This window comes from Eublepharis macularius, chromosome 5 (assembly GCF_028583425.1).
Source record: "Eublepharis macularius isolate TG4126 chromosome 5, MPM_Emac_v1.0, whole genome shotgun sequence".
Lineage (NCBI taxonomy): Eukaryota > Metazoa > Chordata > Lepidosauria > Squamata > Eublepharidae > Eublepharis > Eublepharis macularius.
In genome coordinates, this window is record NC_072794.1 from 172,381,009 (window position 1) to 172,399,170 (window position 18,162).

Consider the following 18,162-nt stretch of genomic DNA (forward strand, 5'->3'; position numbering starts at 1 on the left):
AGTAATATAAAATTAAAAAAATAAAAAACAGTTAAAAAGGAAGCTTCGCGAGTCCGTTCTGAGGGTGGATTCACCCCAAAATGATTTTTCAAACTACCAGATTTGATTCAGAAACAGCATAATCAATAAATCCAATGCTATGAAGTCAAAAACAGTCTTTTGCAGACTACGGAGCACTTGCAAGTTGAATCAGCCAATAGGAACTCTCGGAACGGCCGGAGAGACAGGAAGGGGGGGTGGTTTTTAAAAAAACCACGTAAATTGCGCATTGGCCCGTTCACGGCCACCGTGAAACTCCCATTGAAAACCTGTGACCACATATTCGGGAGAAATGCGAATGAAATGTGTCTGTTTAATGAGGTAATGTGACCGGCACTCGGGATTGCGTGGGGAATGTGGGGAACATGCGACTTAGAATGAGTAATGTGGATTTGACCTTTGTCCTTCCTCTGTCCAAACAGTTCCTCTCCCAGATATATGGAGTTCCTAGTTGTTTATATTATGATCATTGTTTATGTATATTATTAATGGCTATGCACGGTTTCCCAAAGTGTGGACTTTGTGATTAAGTTATATTACACATTATAAGAGCATTGTTCTTCTGCACTGTGTCCTGGTTTGTAACACACTTTCTTGTTTTTTGGTTGCTCTAGTTGGGTGAGGAAGTGGGTCCCAGTTTTTGGTTTATTGACTCTCACACAACCTGATTCTGCTCTCATCCTCTGCAAAACCTCCCTGGATGGCTGTTTGTCTTTCCAGACTGAGATTGTGGATGACACAGGCCTTGTGGTTTCCATCCCGGACAATGCCGCCTTTGTTGAAGTGCCTCCCATCCAAAACGATAAGCTGTGCCTGGGACTTCAGGAATCCCTCCTGAACATTGTGTTGTCCTTCTTGGTCCAGAGGCAACCTCTGCATCTGAAGGTCTCTCAAGAGATGGTGAGGGGCAATAGGCGGTCTCATTCCAGGGGCTGGAGAGGCGGGGGTTCTTCTTTGGGTCTTGCTGCCCTTTTAAACTGCTGACACTCTAAGTCATGGACCGATGTTCAGTATATGGATCGATTATTCAGTATAAGGCAGTTTCATGTGTGAGAGGGCAGTTTTTATCAGGAAAACAACCCATGGTATGGGACTAGTCAATTTAAAGATTTTTTAAACATAACACATACAGGGAGATGTATTGTTGAAGGCTTTCACGGCCGGAGAACGATGGTGGTTGTGGGTTTTTTGGGCTGTATTGCCGTGGTCTTGGCATTGTAGTTCCTGACGTTTCGCCAGCAGCTGTGGCTGGCATCTTCAGAGGTGTAGCACCAAAAGACAGAGATCTCTCAGTGTCACAGTGTGGAAAAGATGTTGGCAGGTCATTTGTATCTACTTAGGAGGGGTGGGGTTGAGCTGAGTCATCCTGTAAGAGTTTCCCAGGGTGTGGAATGCTAATGGCGGGAGGCTTCACTGTATCCTGAGGAGGTTCTTTTGCATATGGATTGGTGCTTGATGTGCTAATCTTCTCTGCAGGGCTATTGTCGGGTATAGAGTGTTTTGTTAGCCTGGTGTTTTTCAGAACTGGAAACCATGCTCTGTTCATTCTTAAGGTTTCTTCTTTCCTGTTGAAAGAACATCTTTTCCACACTGTGACACTGAGCGATCTCTGTCTTTTGGTGCTACACCTCTGAGGACAGCTGCTGGCGAAACATCAGGAACTACAATGCCAAGACCACGGCGATACAGCCCGGAAAACCCACAACCACCATCACATACAGGGAGATTCTGCACACCTGTTTTTTGGCTCTCAGGAGCCCTTACAAGACTCCACAAAGGAGGTTAGTTTTATGCACGTGCCATCAAGTCACAACTGACTAATGGCGACCCCTGCTGGGGATTCCAAGGCAAGTGAGATGCAAGGGTGGTTTGTCATTCCCTTCCTCTGCAGAGTCTGGCTTGGAAGTTCCCCATGCAAGTACCAACCCTGCTTAGCTTCCGAGATCTGATGAGATCAGTCTATACCACGCCGCCTTCCCTCCCTTAGGCCCGTGCTATTACCTCACAATGTTTTAGATGAAAAGATTGAGATAAAGGGAGATGAGACTTTGTGTAGCGTCTTCGTCTCTTGGTGTGTGTTCTTGTTTTGCTGGGGCTTCCTGGCTCACCACTCACACCAGCAGGGTGCACGGCTTGAGCAGCCCATCATGAGTACAGGTAGCATGAACAAAAAGACGAGAAGAGTGAAATAGCAACATTTTGGAGAGGATTTAAACTGAGGGTCAAACTACACGAGACAAAATACACTTGAATTATACCCGAATTATACTCAAATACACTCGAATTACGAAATACACTCGAATTACAAAATACACCCGAATTACAAAATACACCCGAATTACCCATGTAATTTGAGTGTAATTTGCTCAGGGTCTCACCACACGAGACAATATACACTTGAATTACACTCGAATTATACTCAAATACACTCGAATTACAAAATGCACTCGAATTACCCATGTAATTTGAGTGTATTTTGTCTCGTGTGGTCAGACCCTGAGCCTTTGAAGGCCAAATTGCCCTTTCCGACCAGCACAGATCCGTTTGGATCAGATGCCAAGGAAAGCGCTCTTCAGAATACAGCCTTGAGCTTTCAAGAGAGCCTCTCTGACTGCAGAGCTGGCTCCGTCCTTCAACATGTTATTTGGGGAGAGGTTTGTGGGGCAGGGGGAACACCCCAGACATGTTTCTAATGAGTAGAGTCCATTCCCCCTCTGCAGATTCTTGAGAGTTAATGCTATGTATTTCTTTAAAAAAAATAGTTCTCCGGTGCTTTTGAGCTGAGGAACGCAATTGAGCTTCTGATTTCCACAAAGGTGAGTGATAAAAATGTAGTTTAGACATCCCCTGGGAGTGGACTGGGAAGCATAAATGGCCTCGGAGTAAGCCCAGTTGAGTGACCTCGTGCGGCACTACAAACCAGTTCCTCAGGGCTGACTCAGAGTCTCTCTACATGAGACACCTTGGCATATGTTAGTCCAGTAAACTAAATATGAGCAGTCAGTGTGATGCGGTGGCAAAAAAGGCCAATTCAATCCTGGGTTGTATCAAAGAGGCCATAGCGTCGAAATTGCAGGAGGTCGTAGCCCTTCTCTATACTGCCTTGGTCAGGCTTCACCTGGAGTATTGTGTGCCGTTCTGGAGGCCCCACTTCAAAAAGGATGTGGAGAAAATCGAGAGGGTGCAGAAGAGAGCGACGAGGATGATCAGGGGTCTGGAGACTGAGCCCTACGAGGAAAGGCTGAGGGCCTTGGGAATGTTTAGTTTGGAGAAGAGGAGGTTGAGGGGGAACATGATTGCTCTCTTTAAATATTTGAAAGGTTGTCATTTGGAGGAGGGCAAGGAGCTGTTCCAGTTGGCAGCAAAGGGTAGGACCCGAAGCAATGGGCTTAAATTACATGCAGAACGGTATCAGCTGGATATTAGGAAAAACTTTTCCATGGTCAGAGAAGTTCAAATGTGGAATCAGCTGCCTAGGGAGGTGGTGAGCTCCCCCTCACTGGCAGTTTTCAAGAAGAAGCTGGATGAATACTTGTCAGAGATGCTTTAGGCTGATCCTGCACTGGGCAGGGGGTTGGACTAGATGGTCTGTATGGCCCCTTCCAACTCTGTGATTCTATGATTCTATGGTTCTAAGTGTAGGGAGATGCGATGTTAGCCAGGAAGTGTAGTTTTAAAAGACAGAGCTGGCGGAGATTGCTCCTTAGAGGCATCTGCAAATTACTTGGGGCATGGCTCTGCTTGCTCTTGCCCACCAGAGGACGTCCAGGGAAATGGCCTGATGAGAATATTTCCTGCAAATGAAATGGCCAATCCCCCCCTGCTCCCCACTTTCCCAGACAGCTTCCTGATATACTGCCTTGCTGCCTCCATGGGAAGGAGGGTTTCCGGGAAGTCTCCCTTCCTGGTGTTGATCAGTTCTATCTGTGCATAGTTTCAGCAAAATAGCCTTCACCATATAAATCTCCTTGAGTGCTGTGGGAACTCCAAGCGGGAGAGAAGTGTGGTGCGGCACCCCAAAAACCAACACTGAGAACGGCTTGATTCTTTTCAGGGCTCGGGAAGGATGTCAGGTTATGAATTCCCCTCAGCGGTGAGTGCAAATCCATTCAGAGAGCTCATCGGTGACTAATCCTTTGAGAAACACCAGTGGTTTGGCACCCTCCCAGTGAGAAATTATTGTGTATTCTGTGTCGTAGAGCATCCTGTACTTCAACGTGGTCGTAGTCCAAAATCCAACAATTGTTTATGGATTTGACAAAGCCCTTTTGCAGCTCGCATTGAAAATCGAAGGGACCCTCCTCAGTTCAGATGGATCTCTTCAGTCGATACTCACCATGAAGGGTGTAAGTTCTGACTTAATAATAGTTCCTGGGTGTTACCAGCAGGTTCAGCTGTATGAACCATAAGTGTGAATGGGACTGGCCTTCTCTTCCTGGTGACCATTCTAATAATAATAATAATAATAAAAATAATAACATTCAATTTATATACTGCCCTTCAGGACAAATTAATGCCCACTCAGAGTGGTTTACAAAGTATGTCATTATTATCCCCACAATAAAACACCCTGTGTGGGGCTGAGAGAGCTCTGAGAGAGCTGTGACTGACCCAAGGTCACCCAGCTGGCTTCAAGTGGAGGAGAGGGGAATCAAACCCGGCTCTCCAGATTAGAGTCCTCTACTCTTAACCGCTACACCAAACTGGCTCTCCAGTTCTGGCTTTCTCCAATGTGTCCTTTCAGCTCCTGGATTTGGATGCCCAAAACTCCGTGTCTGGTGGCAAGCTGGTCACTGCTGCGTCCCTCTCTAGGTAATGGATCGGCCACTTTCTTTCATAATCACATGTACCATGACTTAGAGGCCACGTTTGATGCAATTCAGTCTCAGGACGCTGGTGGGGTGCCCTCTGGTCCAAGAAGCATGGATGACTTTCACTCTATGAGGCCTGATGAAGCGAACAAGCCGCCCCAAAATGTTTGGGCCACCACACCTAGATTCTATCCTTGCCCTTCATGGCTGTTAGTATTTATTTATTTTATTTATTTATGTCATTTATAGACTGCCTTTCTCACTGAGACTCCAGGCGGATTACATAGTGTGAGATTATTATAATCAGTGTCAAGGACATTGCCATAAACAATGCCATAGGATAAGTAAATACAAGCTTATAGTAAAGAGTCCAGTAGCACCTTTAAGACCAACCAACTTTAATGTAGCATAAGCTGTCGAGAACCACAGCTCTCTTCGTCAGATGCATCATCAGAGAGCTGTGGTTCTCGAAAGCTTATTCTACAGTAAAGTTGGTTGGTCTTAAAGGTGCTGCTGGACTCTTTTCTATTTTGCTACTACAGACTAACACGGCTAACTCCTCTGGATCTATGACCAAGTTTACAAAGATGTAGTATTAGCAAGGATTCAATATGGGGTTGAAGAATTGCTGAAACCGGGCTTGGTTGGTTGAATGGGTAATAAAGGGTGGTAATAATGGTTCTCTGCAGAAGGGTGTCGTTCCTGCTACCTTGAAAGGGATGGTTGTGCAACCCCTTCTGCTTGGATGCATAGAACGGCATTTATGCTGTGGGGGTCCCACAGGGTTCCATCTTGCCTCCTCATGCTGTTTACCATGTAACTGCTGGGAAAGATTATCAGGGAATGTGGAGTAAGGTGGTGTCACCAATATGTGGATGCCCCCAAACTCTCTCTCTTCTTAACAGCTGAGTCAGGTGGGTCCTTGGAAGTCCTGGAGATGGTTATGGGATGGATAAGGGCCAATAAACTGAAGCTTAATCTAGAAGACTGGGGTGCTACTGGTCAGTGAAAAAGCTGCTCAAGGATTGGGGGGTTGGCCCATTTTGAAGCGAGTTGCACTCCTTCTGGAGGAGCAAGTTCATAGCTTGGGGTTGCTGCTGGATCCTGCCCTACAGTTGAAGGCCCATCTCTCCTCTGTAGCATGTTGTGCATTTCAACAGCTCTGGCTGATACTACAGCTACAGCTATTCCTTGACAAGCGTGATCCGGCCACAGTGCCCTCCGCTCTCATTACATCCAGGTTAGATCACTGCAGTGCATTTTATGTGGGGATGCCTTTGAAAATGGCGCAGAAACTCCAAAATCCCAGCAGCCAGGTTATTGCTAGTGATGGGATATAGGGATGGATCACTGCAGTTATGAAAGACAGCTTGCCTTCTCCAAGGCTACCTTCTGATACTCTGACCACATCACCTTTCCCTGGCCCACAGGCTGGAGCTGCTGCTGGAATCGTCCCAAGCTGGCATCTCTGATGTAAGTTGCATCTGACACATGTGTTCAATGCGCTCTATGGGGGCACATGGGCTGTGGTTGACAAGACTGGATAGCATGCTCTCTCAGACAGGGCACTGTGTTCTAGAAAAAGAGCTGCAGGAACTCATTAGCATAACTCATTAGCATATGCCACACCCCTTGCCATCTCCAGAAATGTGTCAAATGGCCCCACATGGCGAAAAATCAGGTGGGCGGGGCCACCTGACATGTGATCTCTTTGGAGAACTACCGGAACTATGTCCCTGCGTGTTCCCCCTCAAAATGGGCCCTGGCTTTATGTACACAGGCAGCAGAGTGAGGTGGTAGAATCCGGCACAGCTAAAAAAGGACAGTATCACTTCCGGAGGCAGGTGTGGGGTTAACAATTCTGAAAGCTTCTTGCCCCAAAAGCATCACTCCAAGTAGAAAACTAGTATGGCAGCAAAGGGGTCAAGGCTAGAACCTTTTTTAAAGGTAATCTAGTCCATTTTATCTTTTTGTTGAGAAAAACTGGAGCCTCCTACCTGCACTCTGAAGTGGTACAGTCTATTTCCAGCCGTCTCATTCCACTGCATGAATAGATCCTTCTTACGTTTCTTGGAAATGTCTTCTCCTGGTTGGGCCTGAAAGAGTCCTCCAGGAAGAGGCGTTTGTCCTGTGGGATGCTCGATGAGAATGGCTCCTCATTTCTTGCTGAGAACGCATGGGCCTTCGTAGACATGATGACCTCCTGCTGGTATCCCACCAGTATCCCTTGGCTGCCTACCTTAGTGAGACAGCAGGCTTGTCTAGAGACGTAAAAACAGCAGAAGGGTTCAGTGGCACCTAAAGATAGACTCCTTTATTGCAGCCAAAGCTTTCAGAGGTTTGAGCCCACAATGCCAACAGCAGCATCATATAACTTCCAGGTTAAACCCAGAAGTGACGTGGGGTAGCTCTAGGAATCAGAGCCAAACTACACGTGACGCCTGACACTAGTTGGACACTTGTCAGCTTCCCTCAAGTTTTGGTGGGAAATGTAGGCGTCCTGATCTTGCAGCTTGGCTCTCCAACTGCTGTCCAATGGACTTTTCAACTGTCACTTGTCCAACATTCCGCCAAGCTGCCTCCATTTCCCATCAAAACTTGAGGGAAGCTGGCAAGGGTCCAACCAGTGTCAGGCGTCACTTGTAGTTTGGCCCTCACTCTGCTAAAGTGCATTTGAGAAATACACCAAAAGGAAGGTTCCCTCTGATGAAGCTGTATGCAAAAGGTGTAGGGGTGTACACTTGCCCTTTTTTTCTTTGTTTTGCCTTGGCGCGGTCCCTCTTCTTCTTCGTTGATTACTAGCTCTAGGAATCACCAGAAAGACTTTACGGTGATTTCTAGAGCTACCCTAAATCAGGTTTGGGTTTTCCCTGGAAGTGGTATAGCGCCACTTCTGTGAGCAGCAGCAGGCAAAGAGTGATGCCAGCGGGAGGGTGGGAGAACTGGCAGCCCTATTTGTGTATAATAAATGTGCTAGTCTTTAAATGCCCTCAGCTTCTTCACTTGACTGAAGTGATGGATATAGATGGGAAAGTTCTTGACAAATGAGAACTGCTTCCTCCTTTCGTGAGGACATTAGTGGAGTCTTCCTCATTTGGGCCCATTTAGCCCAGTGTTTTCCAAACAGTGGCCAAGCTAGAGGCTTCTGGGAAGCCCTGATTCATTTTATTTTTCTTTTATTTATGTCATTTATATTCCGCCTTTCTCACTGAGACCCAAGGTGGATTACACAGTGTGAGATTTGGACAATCAGCAGCAAGGACAAGGGCAGGCATTTCCACACAGTGTCAAGGACATTTCCATAAACAATGTCATGGGGTAAATGCAGGGCTTTTTTTCAGGGGGAACGCGGGGGAACGGAGTTCCGGAACCTCTTGAAAATGGTCACATGGCTAGTGGCCCCGCCCCCTGATCTCCAGACAGAGGGGAGTTGAGATTGCCCGGGCAATCTCAACTCCCCTCTGTCTGGCGATCAGGGGGCGGGGCCACCAGCCATGTGACCATTTTCTCTGAGGGCAACCCACTGAGTTCCACCACCTCTTTTCCCAGAAAAAAAGCCCTGGGTAAATGAATACAAGTTTACAAAGATATCGCATTAGCAAGGATCCCATATAGGGTTGAAGAATTGCTGAAACATAACATAATACATTAATAACATATTAATAACAATAACAATAATAACAGAACATAATGCATTAACATAGCTGGTATGCTCTTCTCTTTCTGCCCAGTATCTTGGAGACAAACTGCTTGAGGTATAGGGCCTCTGATCAGGGTTTCCCCCCATATATCTTGAGGACATGCATTAGGACATCATGGTGGGGGGGGGGGCTTCTGTTTACTGACATCCCATCCCCCTGCTTCTCTTTCAGGTCTCCACTCTAGTGCCCCACTGCAGAAGCCTCCTGAACGAAACGTTCATGCCTGTGATCAATGGTAAGAGAAACAGGAGGAACCATCTGCTTTGGGCATCCTGTTCAATCCACCAGATGGTTAGGACTTGTTGGGTCACGGCTTCTACATCCGCCTGGCTTCGCATTGTGCTGCACAGAGCACACCAGAGCCACAAGCCGGCCCTGCCCTCTTGGGTCAGCGCTTGTGTGCAGCAATGCATCTTCCCCAAGTGGTCCAATTTTATTTATTTATTTTCTATTTGTGTCATTTATAGTCCACCTTTCTCCTGAGACTCAAGGTGGATTACACAGTATGAGATTAGTACAATCAGTATTAAGTACATTTCAATACAGTATCAAGGACATTTCCATAAACAATGCCATAGGATAAATAGATACAAGTTTAAAAAGACATAGTATTCACAAGGATCCAATATAGAGTAGAAAAAATACTGAAGCAGAACATAATCAATTCTAGGACTGACATTAGACAACATGGAGCACTGGTGGTACATAGGAGTACATATTTAAAGCAGAAGATAATATGTAAGTCAATATAGTGATGAAGTCTATGGTCCCTAACTTATTTTTTATTGCATTCTTTATTGTAGCACACCTGCATGTTGGGTTCCCGTTGCCTTCCATCTTAAACATGAAATATGATAACTCTTCTATCCAGGCTATTCAAGTGAGATTTATTTATTTATTTCATTGGACTTATAGCCCGCTCTCCCCACAAGTAATTTAAGCAGTATAAATAACACTTCCCCCTTGATTTCCTGTTTTTTAAAAGAGGTCCCCTTTTTATTTTATTTATTTTATTTTATTTTTTATTTTTTTTTGAAAATTTTTTATTGGATTAGAAATCGATCAGTATTATACTCATTACAATCCATTTCCTTTAAATATTCAAGTTCTAACCCCCTCCCTTTTCCCCCCCTTTTGTTGACTTCCAACAGTTTTCCAACCCCTTATCCATTCTCCCCCTACTCATTTCATACTTATTTTATTCTAATAAACATATACTTTCATTCTCTTCTAAGCTTATCTATTGTAACACCGTGCTATCTCTGTTCCCACTTAACTTATCAACTAGACATTACATTCCTGGCGTATAACCTTTAATAATAATAATCATTTATCTATTTTTTGTATTCTATACTCTATCTTACACATTCTAGTCTCATCAATATGGGACAAACAATTTGTCTCACATTCTACATGACTTTAAGTACTTCTATAAGCATGATATACATTCAGCATAAGTCAATCAATTTAACTCTGTATCAGGCATCTGACGAAGAGAACTTGATTCTCGAAAGCTAATGCTAAAATAAAATTGGTTAGTCTTAAAGGTGCTACTGGACTCTTTATACTCTATACGTTACTCTTTACTTCCTTCTACCTATCTTATGTTCATTATATTTTAATTATATAATTTCTCCATTATACAATTATCTTCCGGCAATGATCAATCAATTTGACCCATACACTGCATATTTCTGAGTACTTCTATGAACACAATATACATTCGGCACAGGTTAAACAATTTAACTCCTATTCAGTATATTACTATATATTTCTTTCCACCTTTCTTATATTCATTCTATTTTGATTATATTTTAATTATATACTTTCTCTGTTAATCAGTTATCTGCCAGAAATAAAACTAATTAATTTCTATCCTTATAGTTCTTTGTAATTATTATAATAACACCTCTATTACTTAATACTATATTTAATAGTCAGATAATATAATTGCTTAGAATTTCTCCTTTAACTTTCCTACCCCCGGTAAAGTCACTTCCCTCTTCATTTGTTGTATTTCAGTAATTTTCAAACTGCCACAGTTCTCCTCCCACCTCCCATTTTTTCACCAAATATTGTTTCAGCTTCTCCCAATCCATATTAAACTGTCCTGTATCAAGGTCTCTCAGTTTCCTTGTCATTTTGTCCATTTCCGCCATGTACAGCAATTTGTAAATCCAGTCCTCGATAGTTGGCACTTCTTGTACTTTCCACTTTTGCGCATACAACAGTCTAGCCGCTGCTGTCATGTAAAATAACAATGTCCTGTGTTGTGCCGGAATATCCTCCATTCCCAAGTTCAGTAGCAGGAGTTCTGGGTTCTTATTAACTTGAAATTGTAAAATCTCACTTATCACTCTTATTATTTCCCCCCAGTACTGCCTAGCTACCTCACAAGTCCACCACATGTGGTACAACGATCCTTCATGCTTTTTACATTTCCAGCATTTATTAGACATGTTCAAATTCCCTAGCGCAATTTTCTTTGGTGTCAAGTACCAACGGTAAATCATTTTGTAGACATTCTCTTTAATATTAGTACATGTCGTAATCTTCAATGTATTTTTCCACAAGTATTCCCACGCCTCCATTGTTATTTCTTTATTAAAATTTATAGCCCACTTCACCATTTGCACTTTGACTATCTCATCTTCTGTGTACCATTTTAGCAACACTTTATAAATCTTAGAAATTTCCTTTTTGTCCTCTTGTAGAATTACCTCCTCTAATTCCGAATTCTCCATTCTTACCCCTCCCTTCGCACAGTCCGAATTGTAAAGATCTCTAATCTGTCTATATTGAAACCAATCATAACTTGGAGACAACTCATCTTGCGTCCTTATTTTTAGTTTAGAACATTCTATTCGTGTTATCTCCTTGTACGTTAAGCGTTGTTGTTCATTATCGACAGTTCTCGGATCTATTACTTCATAAGGAACCACCCAGGAGGGAATTCCTTCCTGTAGGTAATCTCTATACTTCTTCCAAATTGTGAAGAGGCTTCTCCGAATATAATGGTGTAAAAACATAGAGTCTGCTTTTACTTTGTCATACCACAGATATGCATGCCATCCAAATATTTTTTTTATATCCTTCTAAGGCTAGCAATTTGCGATTTTTCAGCGTCATCCAGTCTTTCAACCACACCAAACAGATTGCATCATAGTAGAGTCTTAGATTGGGCAGTTGCATTCCACCTCTCTCTTTTGCGTCCTGTAATACTTTCATTTTCACTCGAGGCTTCTTGCCTGCCCAAACAAAGTCAGATATTTTCCTCTGCCATTTTTCAAACTGCTTAGAGTCCCGAATAATTGGTATTGTCTGTAACAGAAACATCACTCTTGGCAATACATTCATCTTAACTACTGCAATTCTTCCCAACCATGACAAATTCAGTCTATTCCATTTAATCAAGTCTTGCTCTATCTGAGTCCACAATTTTTCATAGTTATTCTTGAATAGATCTATATTCTTTGCAGTCAGTTCAATTCCTAAATATTTCACCTTGCTTGTTACTTCACAGTCTGTTATTTCCATTAATAACTGTTGTTTTTGTTTAGTCATATTCTTACATAAAATCTTTGACTTCTTTTTGTTTATATAGAATCCTGCCAAATCTCCAAATTCCTTAATTTTCTCTATTATCTTTGGCATGTTCTCAATTGGATCTTCCACAATTAACATTATATCATCCGCAAATGCTCTGACCTTATAGGAAAAGTCTTTTATTTTTATTCCATGGATTGCATTATCTTCTCGAATCTGTATCATCAATATTTCCAAAACCAAAATAAACAACAGTGGAGACAACGGGCAACCTTGTCTTGTACCTTTACCTATAGTCAGTTTCTTAGTCACCTCGTCATTCACCACAATTGCTGCACTCTGGTCTCTGTAAATTTCTTTCACTGCTCTTATGAATCTTTCCCCCATTTGTAGCTGTTCCATGGTGGCAAACATAAAGTCCCAGTTCAAATTGTCAAATGCCTTTTCAGCATCCACAAAGAAGAAACCAACCTCCTTGTCACAACGCTTATCATAATATTCAATAGCATTTATAACTGTCCTTAAGTTATCTTTAATTTGTCTATTTGGTAAAAAACCAGCTTGTTCCTCCTCAATAACTTCAGAAAGCCATCCCTTTACTCTTTCCGCCAATATCTTCGCAAAGATTTTGTAATCATTATTAAGTAACGAAATAGGTCTGTAGTTTTTCACATTAGTCAAATCCTGTCCTTCTTTAGGGATCAATGATATATTGGCTTCACTCCAAGTATCTGGAATCCTTTGATCCTTCAAAACACCATTGATCACTTCTTTTAGGAATGGCACCAGTTCATTGGCCAGTACCTTATAAAATTTAGCTGTAATCCCATCAGGTCCTGGCGCCTTTCCCAACTTTGTTGACTGTATTGCTTTCTTTATCTCTTCCTCCGTTACTTCGCTATTCAATTTATCTCTCCATCCTTCCGAAATTATTGGGAGCTTCATTTTCCCCAGATATGTCTCTACTGAGTCTTTGTTCACTTCTTTTTTATTATACAATTTAGCATAAAACTTGTAAAAGGCTCTACTAATAGCCGTCTGTTCCAGATGTACTTTATTGTCTTCACATATTTTATTTATTGTCTTCTTCTCCTTTCTCTTCTTCAGTTGCCACGCCAGGTATTTCCCAGGTTTATTTGCACCTTCAAACGACTTTTGGTTCATTCTCTTAAGATTCCATTCCAGTTCTTTATTATTCATTGCCGTCAGCTGTTCTTGAAGGATTTTAATATCCTGGTATATTGTCTTTTTCCCTGGTCTTTTCTTTAGTTGTGTTTCTTTGGCTTTTATTTTCTCCATAATCTCCTGTCTCTTCTCCTCTCTTTTTTTCCTGGCTCTTCCATTTAAGTCCATTAGTATGCCTCTAATTACTGCTTTGTAAGTGTCCCAGACCTTATTGGTTGGTACTTCTCTGTTCATGTTATGTTGTATGAAGAACGTAGTTTCCTTTCTCAACATCTCCATATTTTCTCCCTCTTGTAACAAGTCCTCATTTATTCTCCATCCTTTCCTTTTAGTTCTTTTTCCAAACTTCCACATAATTGGGTTGTGATCTGAGCCTACCATAGGCATTATTTCCACATCCTTAGTCCAAAGCGCTAAGTCTTTTGAGGCCCAGATCATATCAATTCGTGATAACGTAGAATGTCTCGCGGAGAAAAACGTATATTGTCTACCTTTTGGATTCTGTCTTCTCCATACATCTTCCAAGGTTTCTTGTTGCGTTAGTGCAAAAAAAGTCTTTGGTAAAAGTCCTCTTTTCTTTTGTACAGTTGCTGATTTTTTATCCCATTCCAAATTTGTAACTCCATTGAAGTCTCCTGCAAGAATTAATTGGTCATAAGAAAGTTCATCTAATTGCTTCCTCAAGTCCTCAAAGAAGCTTTCTTTTGCTCCATTAGGTGCATAAATTCCAATCACCAACACTCTCTTTAAATTCCATGTACATTCCACTGCTATAAATCTGGCTTCTGCATCTCTCATCACTAGTTTTGGCTGTAGCTCCTCTTTTATATACAGTACCACTCCCCTTTTTTTCTTCTTTGAGGCCGCTACATAGTCATTGCCCAATTTATTCAATTTAAGATATTTTACATCCTGATTTCTAATATGAGTCTCTTGCAAACACACAATATCACATTTCTGTTTTAATAGCCAGTGGAAAATACTTTTTCTCTTATTCGGTGAATTAAGTCCATTTACATTCCAAGATAAAATTTTACACTCCATATTCATAACCTTGTTGCTGGTAAGTCCTTTTCATTGTCCCTCAAAAACTTTTCCATTTCTAATTCAGATCTGATGCGCTTTTTCGCTCCTCCAAATTCAAAGGATATTCCTTCCGGTAGTTCCCATCTATACCTTATTTTCATGTCCTTCAGAATCTGGATTAAAGCTTTGTATTTTTTCCGATCTAGCAACACCGATCTGGGTACCTCCTTCATAATAATAACCGTCTTGCCATCAACCTCCAATGGTTCTTGAAATTGTTTGCTCACAATCATTTCTCTTATGTTTCTAGTCGTAAATTGCACAATCGCGTCTCTTGGTAATTTCCTCTGGGTCGCAAATCTTGAATTTATTCGATACACCACATCTAGGATAGCCACAGTTTCCTCCTCCTCCTTTCCCAGGTATTCAGCTAACACCTCAGTCATCTGTTCTTGAGCCGTCTTTCCTTCCACTTCCGGCAAGCCGCGAAACCTCAGCTGCTTCTCCATATGCTTGCTCTCCGCAACTGCCATTCTTCCCCTCATCACCCTCATCTCTGTTCGTTGCGTGTCTGCAAGGTTCTCCACCGCATTTTCCACTACATTGACTCTTTGCTGTGTCGTCTGCAGGTCATTTTGTATTGTTTCCATTCCCTTCTTCACTTCTGCCAGCTCATTCTTTACTGTCTCTTTAACCTCTTTAACCTCTTTCACCAGCTCAGGTTTCATATCCCTGAGTTCTTTAATCACTTCTAAGAGCTTTTTATCTAAGTTCTCTATAGCCGATTGCCACTCTTTTTTTGACATCGTGGAGCTCGCTTTACCTCGCTCCCACGAATCCGCTTGCTTCCTTAACTCCGTGGTGCTTGGCTTAGTGTCCTTTTATTTTAAATGTCCCGGTCTTTTTGCAAAAAGAAAAAAAAAAGCATTTAAAGAGTCCAAAATGTTGGGCGTCTTTTCTCTATGGTTCCTCTATGGTTTTTGTAATCCAATATGGCTTACTTCCTCTTCCGCTGAAGCAGCAGCTCTTCCCCTTTCAAAGATGGCGATTCCCTTCTTCCTGTCTTCCGGCAAGGGCCGCTCCTCTCCAGCAACTCTATCACTGTTACGCACTTCCTGTTTCCCGACTTCCCACAAACAACTCTCGCGATGTTAAAGCTTTCTCACAGCCTGATATCTCCTTGCAACCACAGGTATGCAAAACAATAGTCCAATTTCTTCTATAACTCCTTTCAATTTAATCCTTTTTCTAATATAGTTCTTGCCGGATCCTCCCCTCCTTATAATCAATCTGTTGCAGTTTAAAAGTCTACTTTAATACTTCCTTGTTTTAAGTAATTTGTCCCGTTTCAAGAGATAGTGATCTTTACCTTCTCCAGCACTTTTCACGGGTTGTAATCACTGTTTCAATCTCAAAATCCCATCAACTCTTCTTGCCCCTGTTGAAGCTTGGGCATGGGGGTCTTATGCCAACCGCATTGGCTCCAGGACTGCCGCAGAGATTTTAGCCGACCTGTCTTCGGGTGGGACCTCAAGGGACGGGAGAGAGTCCGTTGCGCAGGACCCCCCCTCGCCCGAGATCAACGCGCCCTGAGGTTCTTGAGCGTTCTATGCCTGTTCCCCGCCTGAGAACAGTTGGCCGCGAGCTTGATTTGCCCCGCCGGCCGTTAAAATGGCTGCCCGGTCAGCTCAGCACTTTGAGCTGCGTTAGACCTCCATGGATCCCAAACCGGAAGTCCTTATTTATTTTATTTTTAATATATAAAGAATTTTATTTAAAAGAAAGAAAGTATAGTAAAGTAAGTGCATAATAAGAAGATTATACAGGTTGAACAGATATTTGTTCTGGGCTCCCAGAGTGGAGAGAGAAGATTTATGAATATGCCTTCATGGCCAAACTCACTACCTATTTACATAATAGATCGATAACTGAATTCTGGGAAAAATGGGAGGACATTTTTGATTACCTAGGCAGAAAATAAATGATATAGCAATTCATATAATTAAAATATGCTAAACAGGGGAAGGAGAGGGAAAGAAAAATATAATGTATCTTGGCTTAGAGATGCTAAATATACAAGATTTTAAGTTATTTGTATAGTTTGTTTAACTCCCAAAACTATTCTATAGGTACTGTTTATATACTTAAGGGTCGTTTCCACATATCTTACCTTCTGCCGGAACATCGCAGAAGACAGCGTCTTCGCACATGAAATCGCGCCAGGAAGATAATGTCATCCGGGATTTTTGCATGAAATCGCATCTTCCTGGTGCAATTTCACGCACGAAGACACCGTCTTCCGTGATGTTCCGACAGAAGGTAAGACGTGTGGAAACGGCCATTGTTTATACATGATTGTATAAATTTCATTTTTATTTAATGTGACTCTCAGGGCAGGTCGCACAATTCTCCCGTGGGTAATCTATTAATCTTGGGGGAGGGAGATTCAGAAATTTGGGGAGAAATGGGGACATTTGGGATTTTAATCAGTTCCTTCTCCCCACTTGTGTTTAGGCAAACTCAAGAAATAACTTTTCTTTCTTTGCACAGGGCGCTGTTGTGTTGTGCATCTGAGCAAAAGGATCCATTACACAAGGAAGTTTGTGAAGTCAGTCCAGCATGGAGGAATTTCTCCCCAGTGCTCATAGCAGACGTCCCACTGCACCTCCTCATACTTCTTATCTATTTATTTATGTTGTTTATAGTGTGTCTCACCGAAACTCAAGGTGGATTGCACAGTGTACATCTATACCACGGATACAAAAAAGAAACACTTTCAAAACTAGCCCTTTGCCTGTGGAAAAACGGAAACTGAAAAGATCTTTATCCCCCCCTCACCCCCCATGGCCATTAAAGGTCTCATTTCGAAGATGTTTCTTTCTATTATGTTATTTTGTTTCTCTTTTGCAATGCACAGATGTACTTTTCCTGTGATTCTTGAATTTTAAAAGTTCAGATGTGCATATCTGTGGGGTTTTTTAAAAGATATATTCCTTGGGGACCAGCAAAGAATTATGTAAAATTAAAAACACTGAAAAGCATGGAAACTTCTGACTATTCAACAGATCCTCCCCCCCCCCCCAGATTGTGCCTTGATCCATAAGACTTGCAGTCTTGTGCTAAAGGATAAAATTTTGACTGGAAATTCCACCCTCATCTTATTTCTCCACCGTCCCTAACAGTTTCCCTGGAGGTTTCTCCCATGTGTAGTTCTTCTGCTCTGGGAAGAATATTTTCAAATAAAGTGCTGGAGAAAGTAATTTTGCCCCTTCCTCTTTTTGCTCAGTGTGGCACTGGTGCGGTGTGTGTCTTTGCAAGAGGATCTACCGTAGTAAAAGAAGCTGGTTAGAAAGAAGCCCCGGTACAAACTATCTACTGCATTTGCCTAACTTGGCTCCTGAGGAGTTCTTCTAATATGGCACTTCTTATGGGGCTGTTAGTAGCCACTGGGGCAGAATGGCCATTAAGGCCATTGAGAAAAGTCCCTGTGGGCCAATGGCATGGGGGCGGTCCTTGCCCTCTGTGATGGGGGCATGAGCTGCCGTCGCCATAAGCCAGTGGCCTGAACTGGAGCATGTGGAAGGAATGCCCAGCTTGGGTGAGCCCCATGCATAGAATCATAGAATCATAGGGTTGGCAGGGACCTCTAGGGTCATCTAGTCCAACCCCCTGCACAATGCAGGAAATTCACAACTCTCTTCTTAACACCCTCAGTGACTCCTGCTCCATGCCCAGAAGATGGCAGAACACCGTCAGGATCCCTAGCCAAACTGGGCTGTGGAAAATTGCTACCCGACTAAGAACTAAGCACTGATGCAACCCTTCCTGCCCTCCCTCTCATGAACTGCCCAAGT

The 18,162-nt window shown here is 42.6% G+C and overlaps 1 protein-coding gene across 1 annotated transcript; it reads left to right on the forward strand.

The window, feature by feature from the left end:
• The first annotated feature begins 4,319 nt into the window (after positions 1 to 4,319).
• Positions 4,320 to 17,171, forward strand: LOC129329725 (BPI fold-containing family B member 3-like). The gene is made up of 6 exons (XM_054979294.1): positions 4,320 to 4,385; positions 4,784 to 4,851; positions 6,281 to 6,323; positions 8,723 to 8,786; positions 9,355 to 9,431; positions 16,859 to 17,171. Exons 1-6 carry the CDS (start codon positions 4,377 to 4,379, stop codon positions 16,880 to 16,882), a joined length of 285 nt encoding a protein of 94 aa, XP_054835269.1. The 5' UTR covers positions 4,320 to 4,376; the 3' UTR covers positions 16,883 to 17,171.
• The last annotated feature ends 991 nt before the right edge of the window (positions 17,172 to 18,162 follow it).

Coding starts and splice junctions, on each gene's coding strand:
- LOC129329725 (XM_054979294.1), top strand. Junction 6,324..8,722: donor CCCAAGCTGGCATCTCTGAT/GTAAGTTGCATC, acceptor CTTCTCTTTCAG/GTCTCCACTCTAGTGCCCCA. Junction 8,787..9,354: donor GTTCATGCCTGTGATCAATG/GTAAGAGAAACA, acceptor TCTTTATTGTAG/CACACCTGCATGTTGGGTTC.